Genomic DNA, 15,640 nt, shown 5'->3' with positions numbered 1-15,640 from the left:
ATGTAAGTGCTTAAATGGAGAGAGAAAAGGAGTGTGATAATGAAGTAAAGTTACTTGAGCAGAAGTAAAATAGTATAGCAGAAGGAGCAGAAACATTGCTTTAAAAGGGAGAAATTACATTTTTCACTTCTTGTTCTTCAGCTTACTAAACTTAATTTGATTCTTAGAGTGTCAAGATTATTTTATACATGATCACACTGTATTGGTGATTTTGCAGGTTGTGTTGTAGCATCAGATTACACTTTATCTCCTAATTTATATCCCTAGTGACCTTTTAATGCCTCTGTTGGAAGAAAATTAATTCAGTTGGATTTTGTTCAGATTTACTAAAATCTGTTCAACTTCTACTTTGTTGTTTCAAATCCAGTAGTTAAAAGGAGAAATGAAAGAATTATCTTTTTTGTTGTGAGAAATGCAGATAACTGCATAACTGCTGGTATTTCTAAAGAACTTTGTAAAAGTCTGTATAAACAAAGACAGATCTGAGGTAATTTCATAAGAAATGCAGCTTCTCAAATTTAGATAATGGGAAAGAATAATCCTGTAAACATGCAGCTATAGTTTAATAAGTAGTTATGTATTATAAATTTTAAATAGCTGACCATTTGTATGTCTATTAAAGAATGTAAAGGTCCGTAAAGAATAAGACCATTGCAGTTACTAAAAAAAGTTTTCAGATTTGACAATCTCTCATTAAAGTTACCAAGAGCTCAGCTGTATAATGTGAATAATCAGAATCAAAAGCAGAAACACTGAAATAGATTTATTGTTGCTCAAAAGCAAAAACTAAAAGTGGTGATTGCTGAAGTAAAGTGTTTGAAATCCCATATTCTAACTTTTTATTCTTAGAAATTAATACTTTTTGGTTTATGGGCCCAGGGTAATAGGAATGGAATTATTACTCTTTGCTTTTAAGAAATGTTTTTCTTTTTCAGTGTGAATGACTGTTATTGTTCAAAAGAAGTAAGGAGAACAAAGCCTTGCACCTGACAGTTGTTGTGCTTTTGTTCTACGTGTGAATTATACTGACTTAATGCAGTAGAAGACACTATATCAAATTACAGAACTTACAGTGAAGACACTAGCCACACACACACAAACATCATGAATCCCTAAGGCATAGTTTTATTTCATACTGTTTAAATAAAAGGTTTTGTTCAGTCTTGATAGCAACAGTTTTTATTAAGATTTCATGTTGTATCTTGGCTGTCCTTTACTTGGAAGCTTAATGAATTTGGGAGCAAAGAAGGCTTCACTGCACAGGGTTGATGCAAGTGCCACTGAAATCAGTGGACAACTTTGTTATCTTAGTAAGCTTTAAATTATATAAAAATAGAAAATCACACTGTATAAAATGATATAAGCAGTCTATTATATATTACAATTTAAATTATTAGAAACATTATCTTTAATAAGCTTTAAATTGGTCTTCTTACTGAAGCAAAACTTAGTTCTGAATAATTAGCAGATTTTCATAGCTCAGTAGGTGTGGTGAGGTTTTTGTATTGTCCGCTCCAGGTGTTCAAAAGTAAAATTTAATGTAGCAATTTAATGAAGTTGTACAGAATACAGTAGTCTTGATACAGTTCCTATCAAACAGCAACATAAAGCAGTATATTTAGCATAAATAGAAATTTTTCTCGCAACCTAGAAAATTGAGTGAGTGAGCAGTTAAGGCAGAACTACTTTTTTTATCCTGGTGATAACCTTGTTAGTTCTAGATTTTTTTTTTTTACTGCTCAATGATACATATGTATTCTTTTAAATAAGGTCCTCAGATTTCACTTAAGTAAAATATAAAGTAAAAAATAGCTTGGTCTGTGCCTTTCACTGATATGGACTGCTCTCTTATGTCATGTTGATTCCACTTTTAACTGTGGATGTTTTTTCCCCCCTAGTTTATTCCAATGCCAGTTTTGTATGGTGTCTTTCTTTACATGGGAGTATCTTCATTAAAAGGGATTCAGGTAAAGTCTGATTTTAACAAGCAGTTCACTTTTGTTTAACACTGAATGAAAAGGAAGCTGTAACACCCTGCATTATGTGAGCCACAGTAAAGTTGTTCCATATTTTCTGAATAGCATATAGGATAATTTCCTGAGTGTCATGTTCAAGTATTTGTTCTTACAATATTATGTCTTCACTTGTCAGTTATTTTTTATTTATTCTTTCAATAGTGTAGCTAAGAAACAAATTTTCTGAAATATTCTGGAATTTTTTATTATTAGTGAGGGTGGGGGGGACAACCCGTGCAAAACAGCCCACAGTTCTACCCCCTTGAATGTTCATTGTCTTTCATTAGTATTTAATTTGGGATTATTTCACATTTCTGTGGTCTCCTAAAACATTAATTTTCTTCTGAAGAGGCAAAAAATAATTAATTGAAGAATGCTTTTATTTTTCCATGCAGTTTTTTGACCGTATAAAACTGTTTGGAATGCCTGCCAAACATCAACCTGACCTGATTTATCTACGTTATGTACCACTCTGGAAGGTCCATGTCTTTACAGTTGTTCAGCTCACTTGTCTAGTTTTGTTGTGGGTGATCAAAGCCTCTGCAGCTGCTGTTGTTTTCCCCATGATGGTAAGTTTTCTGGTTTGCCAGTTAATAATTTTTGTACAAGACTACATGTATTATTCAGAGTCTCTTCAGAAGATGTTTGCTGCCTTTAAGAAGGAAGGGAGTGGGAAAGAAACAAAAAGCCCCTGTAGTACAAGCTGTTCACTTTTGAAACACAAAGACTTCTTATTTCCTGAAACAAGCAATTCAGTTGTGACTAGCTACTGAAAGTGGAAATGATTTACCTTTGGGGTAAGATGAAATCTAGTACTAGAAAAAAGGGCTTCAGTTACAGATTCTGAGTGTTCTGAAAGCGCGTGTGCACTTTTGTTTATTTGAATAGTTTAACATATAAAGTATTTTTTCTGTGGTTCCCTTTAGGTTCTAGCATTAGTGTTCGTTCGCAAGCTCATGGATTTGTGTTTCACCAAAAAAGAGCTTAGCTGGCTTGATGATCTTATGCCAGAAAGTAAAAAGAAGACAGAAGATGATAAAAAGATAAAAGAGAAAGAAGTAAGTGTGAAAACAAACAAACTGAGCATGTTGTAAATTTCTAGGAAATACTTAATGCAATTTAAAAGAATATTATGTGACCTGAGCATATGACCTTATATACCAGATACATATTTTGAAATTCTTCACTTACTTAAGAAATTAAATTCTTTACTTGAGAAACAGTTACTGCTGGTTAAGGAATTAAGTCTCTGTTTCAATTATGCTATTACAAACTATGATTTTTAATTGTGATCAAAATTTTCAAGTAAAGTGGAAAGAAGCAGTTGTTAGCACAAAAATGTTGGGTTTTTTGGTCTTTCATCAGATTAGAAGGAAAGAAAATGGAGAGAAAGGAGAGGGAGAGGGAAGTGGTGGAGTAGGATTTCTTTATTCTGCTTAAATTAGTCACAAAAGTGTTCATAATATCAGGGACATTTTGCTCATGTGTGTTTGTGGAGCTGTCATTTAGTGCCACTACTAGTTACCAAAAATACAGTAATAGAGCTTCTGGAACTTCTCCATAAAAGTCCTGCCTTTCTGTGCACCACCCAGATGAATTCCTTGCAAAGCTTGTAACACCCTCCTTCCCCAGTCTCCCATGTCCCCTGCCTTAATAAGACACTTCAAAGAGGAAGGGTCATAAGCTCTGTCTCCTGCATTCAGCTGTGGTACCTACACAGAAGTGCCTTTTACCCCTATGGAATACCTGTCATATAACTTGAATCAGTTGAGATGATAACTGAATAAATTGAGATACTACTGTGGTTTCTGCTATGTGAGTAATTTTACAAACTTCTTACTTGGAATTTACAGGAAGCAGAGAGAATGTTTTCAGACCATGACAGTGTACACCTTGCATATGGAGAAGCAAATATAGATTTTCCTGTAAAAACCCTGAAATACAGGTATAAAATGTGTCTGTTTAAAAATTATTTTATCAGAGCCCAAAATTTGCTTTATATTAAGTTGGTTGTGTATGAGTTGAAATAATTTTTTCCCCAAGCTGGTAACTTAGCCATGATTAGGAAATATGAAGATATATCTCATGGTGCTACATTAGTATTTTTATACTGCATTGTTCTTTAAAATTCTATCTTAATTATAAATTTACATGACCATCTTGAACAGATCAGATGACTCAGTTTCGACCAGCTGTACTAAAGGTGAAGAAGCATCCTTGGTCAGTTTCGATGGAATATTTGTGTGCTACTGTGCATGAAATACTGAGCATTAAGCAACTAATAGCATCAGTTGAGCCATGTGTTTGCCAGCCACTTGGGTTTTTCAGAGGAAATCTAAGTGTGTCATTATTTGGTTTACCTAAGCAAAAGCTAAAGTCATAATTTCTGTTGTACCCGTTTTATAGGCAACCATTTTTACTTTAAAATGTTATTTTCTGAACATAAATGTACGAATAGATTCTCTTCTAGAAAAGGAAGTACTGGAATTTCAGTCATGGAAATTCTTTCAGCTTTGCTGTTAGGCATTTTGTCTCAGTTGGTGTCTCCCTTACTGGGGTTGTATTTAGCTGAGTTGTCAGGTGTTCTCAACTGTTGCAACACAAGTTTAAGATGTGACAGATAAATTGCTTACAGGTTTTGTTTTCGTCTCTAATACTAAGGGTTCCTAGGTTAAAAATTTGCCTTCTTATGGAGCTGGTAGTACCAGGTATGCCCTGATGAGAGTTGGGAACAGACAGAAATTTGGATTAGACAGATATTTCTGCTGAGTGCTGTTGTCTGTTTTGAGAGCAGGCTTAATCAGGCTTAAGCAACTCAAATGAAAATGCTAAAGCTTTTAAAAAAAACATTTGAGCTGCTAATTGCTCTCAAAGTAGAGCTGTGACTTCATCAACTGTGTGCACGTGTTTTGTATGTATTCTGCTGCCTTATATGTCTTGAGGGGATCCCTGAGGAAGAATGGCTTTGAAAGTTTTTTCTGCCATTTGAAAAACTTAGAGATTACCTGGGGTAGATTCTGAAGCTTAAATGTGGAACAGAACAGAAAGCAGACCTACAGGTAGCACCTGAGTGTGCTGTACATGTAACTGTGTGGTGGACAAAAGTGCAAATAGGCTTTAAAAGCTTTACATCTGTGAGGTTAAACTTCTGCAACACTTGGGAGGGGGGTGGTCTGGCAAAAGAACCTTGCAAAATATCTAATAAGGCTTTTGAGAAAAAAAAACAAAATTTACCTGTCAAGATAATTGGAATTTCTAGATTTTTAATAGTTTCAAATCTCACTTGAATTTCTGAAATTTCATTAACCTTTACTCTTTTGCCCTTGATTATTTCCTATAAGCCACTTAAAGTAACTGATTCATGAAAGCTTTAGCACAATAGTGTGATTCAAGGCATTATTTCTGGCATGCAAAATAATTTTCTGAACTTAGGTATAGGTTACCTCTCAAGTATTCTCAATATCTTAGTGGTATCTATGTGAAAAACTGTTTTGAGATGCTATGTCGTTATGGTAGTGCTAGTGAGTTAAATTTTCAGGTTTTTGTTGAAGTATACTTTTAAGAGGTGAACTCAACTTGTGGCTGTGTAAATATTGAAAGAAGGCACAACTGATGTAAATGATGAGTGACAGTAAGTATAATAGTGTTGCAAGGAATTGAATACTAACCTGAAAGTATGTTTGTTCTTTAGCACTGATCCCTCAGTTGTAAACATATCAGACGAAATGGCCAAAACTGCACAGTGGAAGGCTCTTGCCATGAGTACTGAGAATGCCAAAGTAACCAGAGCTAACCTGAGGTAGCTATAATTACTCACCCCTTTTCTAACTAATTGTCTTGTGTTTATCAGCTGTACTTGTACTTATTGAACTATATCTTAAAAAAAAATGTGGTTTATGAGTCTGAGTTACTGACTTCTTACTTTAGAAGAATTTGAATTTGAGCTTAATTTTTCCTCTTTAATCTGAAGTTTATCAGTTTTTATAAGGAATTATTTTATTACTATTTTATTAATGTATTATTTTAAATAGTAATTTTAAAATTACTATTTATTTACTTAATACAAGTGTTTATTACTCTGATGAGCTTAGGGTTTCTAAGTACTAGTATGTACATGAGCATGGGAGTGGTTTGATGCTCAATAATACAAATTCCACTGAGAATACAAGGTAAGTCCAGCACTTTCATTGTTGCTTTGTACTGCCCTAGGATCTGTTTTTCTGAGGGAGTGTGTTGCTTGGATTGCTTTTCCTCAACTCATTTTTAATATCTAAAAATTGAACCTGTCTCAGACGCTATCTTCACTGAAATATACTTGAATGAAATATGTGGACAGATCATGAGCTCTCAGTGCTCTGAACTTTCCCTGTAAGCTGACACACATCTTCTATGCTGGCCAGTAGCCTTTCTTCTCTGTGAGCTCCCCATCAAAGAACAAAGTCTGATTGTGATGAAGCATTCTGCTATTCTATCCTAATTTATTCCCTGTCTAGCTGAATCTATCGAGGGAAACAAGCCAAGACATGAGTATTTGTGCAGAATATCCCCAACTTCCTGAAAGGCTTCTGATTTATAGGGACTTGTATCCATGGACTGCTCATCTGCTATGCAGCTATTGCTTAGCAGTTTTTATGTAGGAAAGGGAAGAATGGGCATGTTTGCCTCAGAAAACTAAACCTAAGCAGTCCTGTTGTCTATTGTATGCATCTTCTATTGGTTCATCCTTTTCAGCCAATTCTGTCAGAGGAGGACATATTTGAGAGATACAAAATTGTCAGGTTTTGTATAAAATTACATCTCAGTGAAAGTATTCACGGTGTTCATACTCTGTCCAAGGCTGGAGCATTCCTACTCTGTCATGGCTCTGTCCAAGCCATCTCAGGTCCTGCTGGAAGCACCAGTAGTGACCTAGCACTTGTATACCATCTATGGAGCAGTGCACGTCTATTCACCACGTGCACTGCTCCAAACGAGGCATGGAAGTACACTGTTTTGGCCAGACAGCAGGTCAGCCAAGGGTAAAGGAGACAGAGAAAGAGCTTTGAGATGCATTGTAAGAGGAAAAGCTTAGAGACTCATTAATGCAGGCACCGGTTCCATGAATGTCTAGGCTGAATTGTTTAAACATTTTTAAAATGTTAAACATATATTTAATTAAAATATTTCAAAATCTTGAGTACCACATGAGCAAGACCATCAAGAAGACAAATTGAAGAGATAAGAGAGTATGTGTGTCAGTATACCCTCCTTATTTAATAGGTGTTTTCTTCCTTGCTAAATTCTTAGAAGCAGCCCATTACAGAATTTGTGAATGATTCTAGTGCATTGATAGTCATTGGGCATATAAGGCTTGAAGAGATACAGGCCTGTATTTCTTTTTCCAGAAGAATGAAAATGTTTAGATTTGGTTTTCAGGCAGTTCTAATTTAGTACAATTTCATCTCTCACTTTCCTGTTTCCTGAGCAGGTTAAATTAGTATGGAATTATATACAATAGTAGCCAGTCAGGCTTCTGATCAGTTTGCAGTGTTTTTTGTTGTGCCTAGCCTTATATTTGTTATTCTATCTATTCATTATGTTTTGCTATAAGACATTTCCCTTCGATTCTATAACATACCCTTCTTGAGCTTAGTACAGTAAAAAATCCATCTTGGTAGGGAACTTGCTAAAACTACAAATGGAAAATAAGAACCACTTGTGCCAGAAACCAGGTTTTTAACAGGCAATCTGATAGTGCATTAATCTTGAAAATGTTGAAAGGCAGACTTCTTGAGCCTTAACTCAGCTGGTTGCTGTTTTGAGGTATTTGCTATATTTTCTTTGCATCCTGGTGAGATTCACAGATGTCACTACTGGTCATTCAAAAGTAATTTCCAGTAAATTACTGATTTCAGTTCCGCTAAGGTTTTTCTGCATAACTGTCTTCATCTGGTGGTACAGAAAGACATTTAGTGCTGTGGTAAAAATGGTTCTGTAGGCACTGCTATTTTCAGATTTATATTCAAATACTAATGGAGTTCGAAGGAGGCATGTCTTTCATAATTACAGATGACATGTTGTGTGGCTTGGCATGATTTATTAAAAACCATGTATTTTAAAGAAGATTAATTTCAATTTCTTTTTCTTTTTCTGAATTGATTCAGGTTGCTTTTTCTTTTTTCCTCAGCCATCTATTGTAGTTTACAGACTGTGGAGTCCCAGCACACTTGTATCTTCTAGGGAGGCCCAGAATTTTTCTCTTTGCATGAATTTCTAATATATTTTTTTCCTTAAAGAGCAACTCTACAGATGTGTCATCTCTTTTGAAACTCATCCTCCCTCTTAGACTGTTCCATTTCATCTTCTACTGACTTCCAACTACCTTGAGATATTCCTTATTGTCCTTCAGTCAGGCACTGTTCAGTGTCTGTGTCCCTAAGAGTGTCAGTTGTTCAGCTGCCACTTGTCTTTTGGGTCCTCTGCTTCACTTGAATGGAAGGTTCAGGTTACACTAGTTTCTTACTGTCCTCTGCTGTTGTTGGAAGTGTGGTTTCCCCTTTTGAACAGACTGAAATGTCCTCTCATTCTTGTGAACAGATGGGTTCCCTCCCCAAGAATAATGACATATTAGTAATATTGCTTGTTACGTATTTTTACTTAGACAGTTTTGCAGGCTGTGTTGGGGATCTGTTTGTTTATTTCTAAAGATGTTTTGCATGAACAGTTTCAAATCAGTAAAAGCAGTACAATTGGATATGGTATTTATGAAGGAGATATTGATGTTTTCTCTCTTTTAACTTTGTACTGTTCCTTTGAATATTATTTAACAATTATTAAAATGTAATAGAAGTGCCTTATCATAAAAGCATCCTTATGTAAATACATCCAGTGTTCATTTTGAAGTATAAAACATTTGAAATTTAATCTTTCCTAAAGTGGGCCAGACTTTACATTTTCTTCTTTGTTTTCAAACAGCCCTGAAAAACCAGAAAGTGTGAAAATAGAAGTGGAAAAGTCACCTGTTGTGCGATATGTCGATGCTGAAACATCTTTATAGAATGGAACCAATGGGAATTGCTTGTGTGTGTATATATATCACTGTAGGATATTTTACCATGGAAGTGTGATTTCCAGTTTAAGGAGCAACATGTATTTAATTTCTGCCGGTTTTTTTGGGCACTGTAGATATGCTTGCATAATGCAAAGATTTTCCCAGCAAATGAGTGGTAATCACACTTCAGCTATTTATTTTATTGGAAATTTTATTTTCATTTTTAAATAGGAAGACTGTAATGAATGCTTATTATTTTCCATAATCAATATGTGCATAAAAGTTACATCAGCTTTTGCTGATGATTACTGGTCCACATTGCTTAAAATTTTGCAATACCTCTGTTTATAATGTGCGCCACAGAAGTTTTGTTTTCCATGCAGGCAATTAATGCTTGTTTTTGCAGGGTATACTTTTTTTGTGGTTTCATAGAACAAATGTTAATGTGCTGTTGACAAGAACTACTGTGTTTTATGTCTCCACTCCATGCTAGTGTTTTCTGGATTCTGTCTCTCCTACTCTACAGGAGTGGCCTAGAGCCCTAAGTCAGGTGGTTAGTTAAGCCTTAAAATGTATCTAAATACCCTGGTGTGCTGCTTTCTTTGGTTTTCTGAATTCTCTTGAGTTTTCATTATTGTCCAGTAGCAGTATGAGTGCAGTAATGGCAGTTACAGTCCCAAGTCAGTATTTGCCATTCTGGACACTCCATGTTTACACAATATAAATTGGATTTAAGGCAGCAATTGGTCTATAGGAAATTATAAGTACTTACCACGTCAGTACTCTTGAATTCTTCTCTTCCTGTTTTTGCTTACATTTTTTCCCATAGATTTTCAGCGTCTGATTTACTCAGCTTTAAGATTTTGGAGTATTTAATATCTTCATCAAATATATTTCTTGGTTAATAAATTTTTTAATTTACTGTGTATTTGATTAAATTAGTTGTAGCTCAGTTCTGGAATAGGTTTATGATCAGTATTATTTTATGGATTACTAATTGCTTGTGGTATTTGTATGTACAGTTCTGATCCTCTCCATTGTAAAGGGCATATATGGTAGCACACCAACTTATTTTTAAACACATTATTTATTTTAATTAGTATAAATTTCTATCATGTAAGATGAATTGAAAAAATAAATATTCATTTATTAAAGTAAATGGGATTTTTGGGGGACTCCACTGATAAAGATGCAGTCAGTGCATTTATTGTACTTACATTTTCAAGTTCTAGTGTTTAGCATTATAATATTTGAAATAATGAGAATTTTATATATAAATGAAAATCTTGATGACTTACTTGTGCAGTTTCCATTCTTAATATTTTTTTTGCCTTATGCCTTAGTTTTTTTGGCTTTAATTTCCAACAGTATCTCTTTACATTCTGAATTGCCACTAGCCCTTTCTGGATGCATTACAATGGCTTTAATTAGAATCTGTGCTCATTTAATACTAGAAGATGCTGTTTGCATAATGCTGCTTTTGGCAGAATTGGGAGTTTTACCATGGACCAAATGATAAAATTCTCAACGATTGCAAAAGGAACTGATTCTGGAGGAGGGCAGACTTTATCTGAAAATACCACTTGAGGTGGAATTTTGGTGCTCTTCAGCCAAGTCACCTGTAGAGAAGGTAACTGTATATTACAAAAGTGGGAATAAATAGAAACATTTAAAAATAGTATTTACATTACATGGACTGTTACTGTTCCCTTTAAATGTAATGCAATTATTTAACTTTTTTTTCTTTCCTTTTTTCATTTAACTGAATTCTGAGAAGGCAGTTTAAAGAAAGGAAATCGTTGTGTACAGCAATATGAGTAATGGTATCCAAGCTGTCATAACAGGCTCAGGTCAGGGGCAAAGCAAGAGAGGTCTGCATTACCAGTTTGAGCAATACTGTGTAATGACCTGCATTCTTAGATATTAGTGTAGCTTGTGCCTTAGTTTGACTTCGTGCTCTTTCAGAAAGTCCCATGGTTTCCCTCTGATCAAACTGAGATAACAATGAAACTACAGCAGATGATTTCTCAAAACTTGGTACATTATTTTAAAAAAACCCAAACAACATCCGTCTGCATGTCAGTAGTTGACAACTCTTGCTCTAATTCAAGGAGGGAAGAGATACTTTGAGGGTTTTATGTAGCATCATCCACAATGCAGTACTTGTGTCGTCTCAGTAGTATTTTTCGCTTCCTGTTCAAAGTCCTGCAACAGTTTCCAAAGACCCAAAAAGTTACTAGAAGCTTCTTGGATTTCAAACTCTTTAATGCTGGAAATCAGGGTTCCATGGTGCTGCACACTTTGGCTTCTACTTCAGAAGTTTTGGTCATTATTACTGGAAGTGGATATATTTTGAGTAACATTGAAAGGAAACAAAACCAAAGCCCCACAAGTCTAATCACAGTATTTATTTAATTATGTAGATATTGTAATCAGTACCAGAAATACCATGACTTGGCAAACCAGTTTACAGTGACCTTTAGTTCCAGTGTTCTTGGGCAATAGTTATACTTGCACTTTCTTCCCATATGAACAGGAGAAGATCTGGTATTAAGTGCATAAATCCCTGTTGCTAATGTATGGTTAAGTGATTCAATAGTCATTTTACACCTTCTCTGCTTTAAAGTAACACCTAGTATTAAAATAAGACAGCTAAGGATGTAGTTTATTGTATGTAGATGTATGTTTTGCCTTAATGGATGCAAAAGAGCAGTGACAATTGCTGTGCACTGATTTTTATTTTTTTTTTTCATAGGGCTTAAGCCCTGTAAAAACTACGCCAATGGATTTCCATTCCAATAGCTAGAGGAAAATAAACAACCCTGCACTTTTTATAGATGCCTTGGTTTCCTGGAATGGAGCTTAGTGCTACTGTGTACCTGGCTGCAGAGCCACCTCAGGAAGTCCCTCTTTTTTTTTTCCCTTCTTTTTTTCTTCTTCTTTTTTTTTTTTTATTTATTTATAAATATTAATGTTTACATGAAATCTAGGTCTTAATTTTGACCACTCCATTTAAATTATCATCTAAAATGTATCACTTAAAATGCAGTTTTGTGTTTAAATTATATTCTAGAAAACTGATTTTCATATGTATTACAGTGAGACGTTTTTCATTCTGTTTACATATGCCCAAGTTAACAACAATTTCCTCCTAGATGAACTTTGCAGCTATAACATCATATTTTATATAATTGTTCCGTGAAACGTTCCAAATTGCCAAGTTTGTCATCATAAAACCTGTCAGGGTAGAACTTGGTGCCCTAATGGCTTTGGGATCTTTTTCAACCAAGTATCTTGGCCATTTTTTCTTCATTTAATGCAAGTTCTCCTGTAAGTTATCATTTGCTTCACCTGCATCTCTGTCTTTATCCGGTCACTTCCTAATTCGTGCCCTTTGCAAAGGCAGGTTCGACTGGCTGTGAAATATTTCTGTACCAAATGGGTGTCACGTGGCAGAGCCTGCGTTGCTCTTAAGGGTTTGTCTTGTACATAGGTTCTGGAAATCAGAAAGTGAATGGTTCAGCACTCTGAGTTCACAAATGAAATCTGTCAGGCAAGCACCACAGCGAGCTTAGTTGTCTTTTTGCTTTCTTATGATTAGTAATGTTTTAATTACTCATCTAGGACAAAATTATCAAGTGCAGTAAAACGTGGGAAATACTTTGTTTATACCAACAGTAATTTATTTTATGGCAAATTTTAAGACTATAGATGCACACGGCTTTGAGTCAGCGTAAGTGTAGTGCTATAAATAAAGCAAATTGCTCAGTAAGTTTGTCAATTTTATTTTATAATGTTTTTAGCGAAAACTTCTAGGACTTTGTAGTTGGCATTGAACTTTGCCTAAAGACACTTTCATATTGAATTTAGTATCTGTTGACATTTATTTGGAATAATGAATGAGTTTGAAAATCGATACTTTTCTAAATGATTTTATTGGAAAGACACATAATTTCTTGTATTTTCCTTTCTATTGTTGCTGATGCTCCTGTGCAAAGGTGTCTTCCAGGTTCAGCTTTTGCAGCTGAACTGCTGTTTTGATTTTAATATTCTTATTTGAAATGTGATTACATACTGTATGGTTCGAATTTTTTATGACAGCTTTTCTAATTACAGTGACGTTTTCTTACTTTATAAACAAATCCAAAGCAAATGAAAACATTATTCCAACTGTAGAATCAATATTCAGTTTATATGGAAAACACGACTCTCAGACTTGTTTTTAATGTGATTCAGCCTTTGTGTTGTTTTAATTACTGCTAGAATAAAATTATCTTTTGTAACGTTTCAGAAAGTTGGTAAAAGCAATAAACAATCTCCTGGACTCCATTGGGGCCGCTTCTGTTTTCATTGCCCGGGGGGCGCTGGGGGCGGGCCCGGCCGGGGCTTCCCCGTGCCCATGGCAACGGCGCCGGGCCTCGCAACACGGCGGCTCGCGATTGGCCGGGGAGCCAAGAAGGGGGGAGGCGATTGGCTGAGGGGTCCCGTCCCGGCGGAGCGAGCGGCGGAGGCGGGGCGGGGGAAGCTGCTGAGGGACCCCGGGAGCGGGATGGAGGGACGGGAACTCGGGGAAACGCAGGGCTGGGGAGGGGAGAGCCCAGTCCAGGGCAGGGAAGGCGATGCAATGTCCCCATTTTCCCCCGTTCCGTTTAATGACGTCCTCCACAGCCCTGCTCCTTCACCAGCTCTGGGTAGGCATTGAACAATCTCGTGGTTCCCAGAGGCTCTGAGGAATGGCGGTACAATTCCCTATAAAGGTCTGCTTGGTAGTGGGAGCGGAGAGGGTGAACTTCAAAGAGCTGCGTGTTACTCTCGAGTTGCTGCTGACCTGAGCTGCTCATTAGACCTCAGAAATCCCCTCTTGTTTTCTCTCTTTTTTTTTTTTTTTTTTTCTTTTACATGTGTGGACTGCTGTTTAACAGAATGGATTTAGGCAGACTTTGCTCTACAGAGGAAAGTTACACTCTGGAAATTAACCAAGAGACTGACATTTGGTGGACCCAGCAATCTGAGAATAGGCCTGGCCATTTATGGAATGAGGTGGTACAGAGGGAAAACAAAAAGAAGCAAAAGACAAACAATCCCAAAACAGCCGTAGCTTGAATGTTTTCATTTGTCAGGAAAACAAGGAAGAACCTTACCCTTGTTAACGTTTAGAGAATCTCCAAAGTTATTAAAGAAAGATTGAGACACGTGGAAGTTTTTGTGTGTAAGAAGCTCATAGATTTCCATATTGATTCAGTTAATAACATGAAAGAAATATTCTTCAAACATTGTCTGTGTGGGTTCTTCAATACAATTTCCTAGACATAGGCTGTCACTGGTGGGGATCTATTATGACTGCCATGCTCTTTGAGAACAAGAGGGGAAGCCAGCCAGAAGTCCCTTTTTTCCCCACCAGACTGGATAAGGAAAAGTATCTTTTGGGAATTTTTCATCACCTTTGATGCTTCCTTTGCCATCGTTTTGACCATGTTTGAAATCCATCTCTGTTTTGACAATAATATATTTCTAATTGCTCTTTTAGGGAGTGAATTTTCACCTGACCTTCATCTGACCCAGCTTATGGTATTAGATGGGGTATTAGATACATTCCTATCCAGCAACAGCATCAAAAGTCTTATTAAAGCCACCATATCTACTACTTCTTTATCCACCTTAAGCCTGTTATCCTGTGTATGATTAGACAGTGGAATTCAGCCACTGCAGTGATTAAGAAAGGAGTTCAAGGGAAAATCTAGAAACTAGTTGGCTTACAAACTATCCATATCCACTAGTTATTGCTAATAAAGATTATAAGGAATGTGAGACATCTTATTGAAGAGACCATTACACTGTAGTCAGTGGGGGTAGATTCATCCTCCAACACTTTGTGGTTTTGTTTGTTTAGGGGCTTGTTTTTACCTTCTGAAGCTTATGTGCTTATGTCATCTGGGACAGATACTAGACTGGGCTGCAGATCAAGTCTGGGGTAATTCCTTTGTCTCCTGTTTCTCATCATGTGGATTCTTTCATTTCTGACGGGGTTCTTGGAGCATTTCTTGTCCTATCCTGAATTCCAGTGCTGTCAGAATGCATCTCTCTTCCTGTGTAATTGAATCAGCATAACTAATTAAATGTAATTATCCCCAGTTGAAATGAATGCATTACTATTGCTCTAATTTCATTGTCTTAAATGGAATTAAATGAGACTGTGCTGTAAAGGCATTTTTGTCTTAGTGTGTCTCTGTTCTTCAAAAGAGTTGTCTGATTTCAGTTTTTATCTGGCACAACTAGTGACTGCTGTTTGGTGTGTTTCTTACACATTCCTCATGGCTGGTGTCATAGCAGGGGGATAGTTATGAGGACACTGAATAGCTTGGCTCCATGGAATTCATGGAAATTTCTGCTGGCACGAGTAAAGAGGAAACACGGGGTGGGAACTTATTTGGTGACTTCAAGAAAGTCAAATAACTGTGAGAATAGGTAAGAAAATATTAATGTCTATTTTCTCTCAGGTTTCTGGCTGATAGAAGGAAAATTGAGTTGTTTCTGTTTGTCTGCCCCTCACTCATGGTGTTGATATACCTACCTGATTTAATGGCTGGCTGCTGAT

General features: G+C 36.1%; 1 protein-coding gene across 6 annotated transcripts in view; it reads left to right on the top strand.

Annotated features, from left to right (window-relative positions):
• Positions 1-13,374, top strand: part of SLC4A7 (solute carrier family 4 member 7) — a 57,746-nt gene extending 44,372 nt beyond the window's left edge. For all 6 annotated transcript variants that reach the window (XM_031058907.1, XM_031058904.1, XM_031058906.1 and 3 more), the window contains 6 exons: positions 1,899-1,967; positions 2,411-2,584; positions 2,942-3,073; positions 3,869-3,960; positions 5,707-5,814; positions 8,970-13,374. In XM_031058907.1, coding sequence (XP_030914767.1) covers positions 1,899-1,967; positions 2,411-2,584; positions 2,942-3,073; positions 3,869-3,960; positions 5,707-5,814; positions 8,970-9,051 — 657 coding nt within the window. In that variant the 3' untranslated portion in view covers positions 9,052-13,374. The remainder of the gene's footprint in view (positions 1-1,898; positions 1,968-2,410; positions 2,585-2,941; positions 3,074-3,868; positions 3,961-5,706; positions 5,815-8,969) is intronic.
• The last annotated feature ends 2,266 nt before the right edge of the window (positions 13,375-15,640 follow it).

The sequence above is a fragment of the Geospiza fortis genome, unplaced genomic scaffold (assembly GCF_000277835.1).
Source record: "Geospiza fortis unplaced genomic scaffold, GeoFor_1.0 scaffold231, whole genome shotgun sequence".
Lineage (NCBI taxonomy): Eukaryota > Metazoa > Chordata > Aves > Passeriformes > Thraupidae > Geospiza > Geospiza fortis.
Note: the sequence above shows the minus strand (reverse complement) of the source record. Positions and strands in the feature narration are given on the sequence as shown.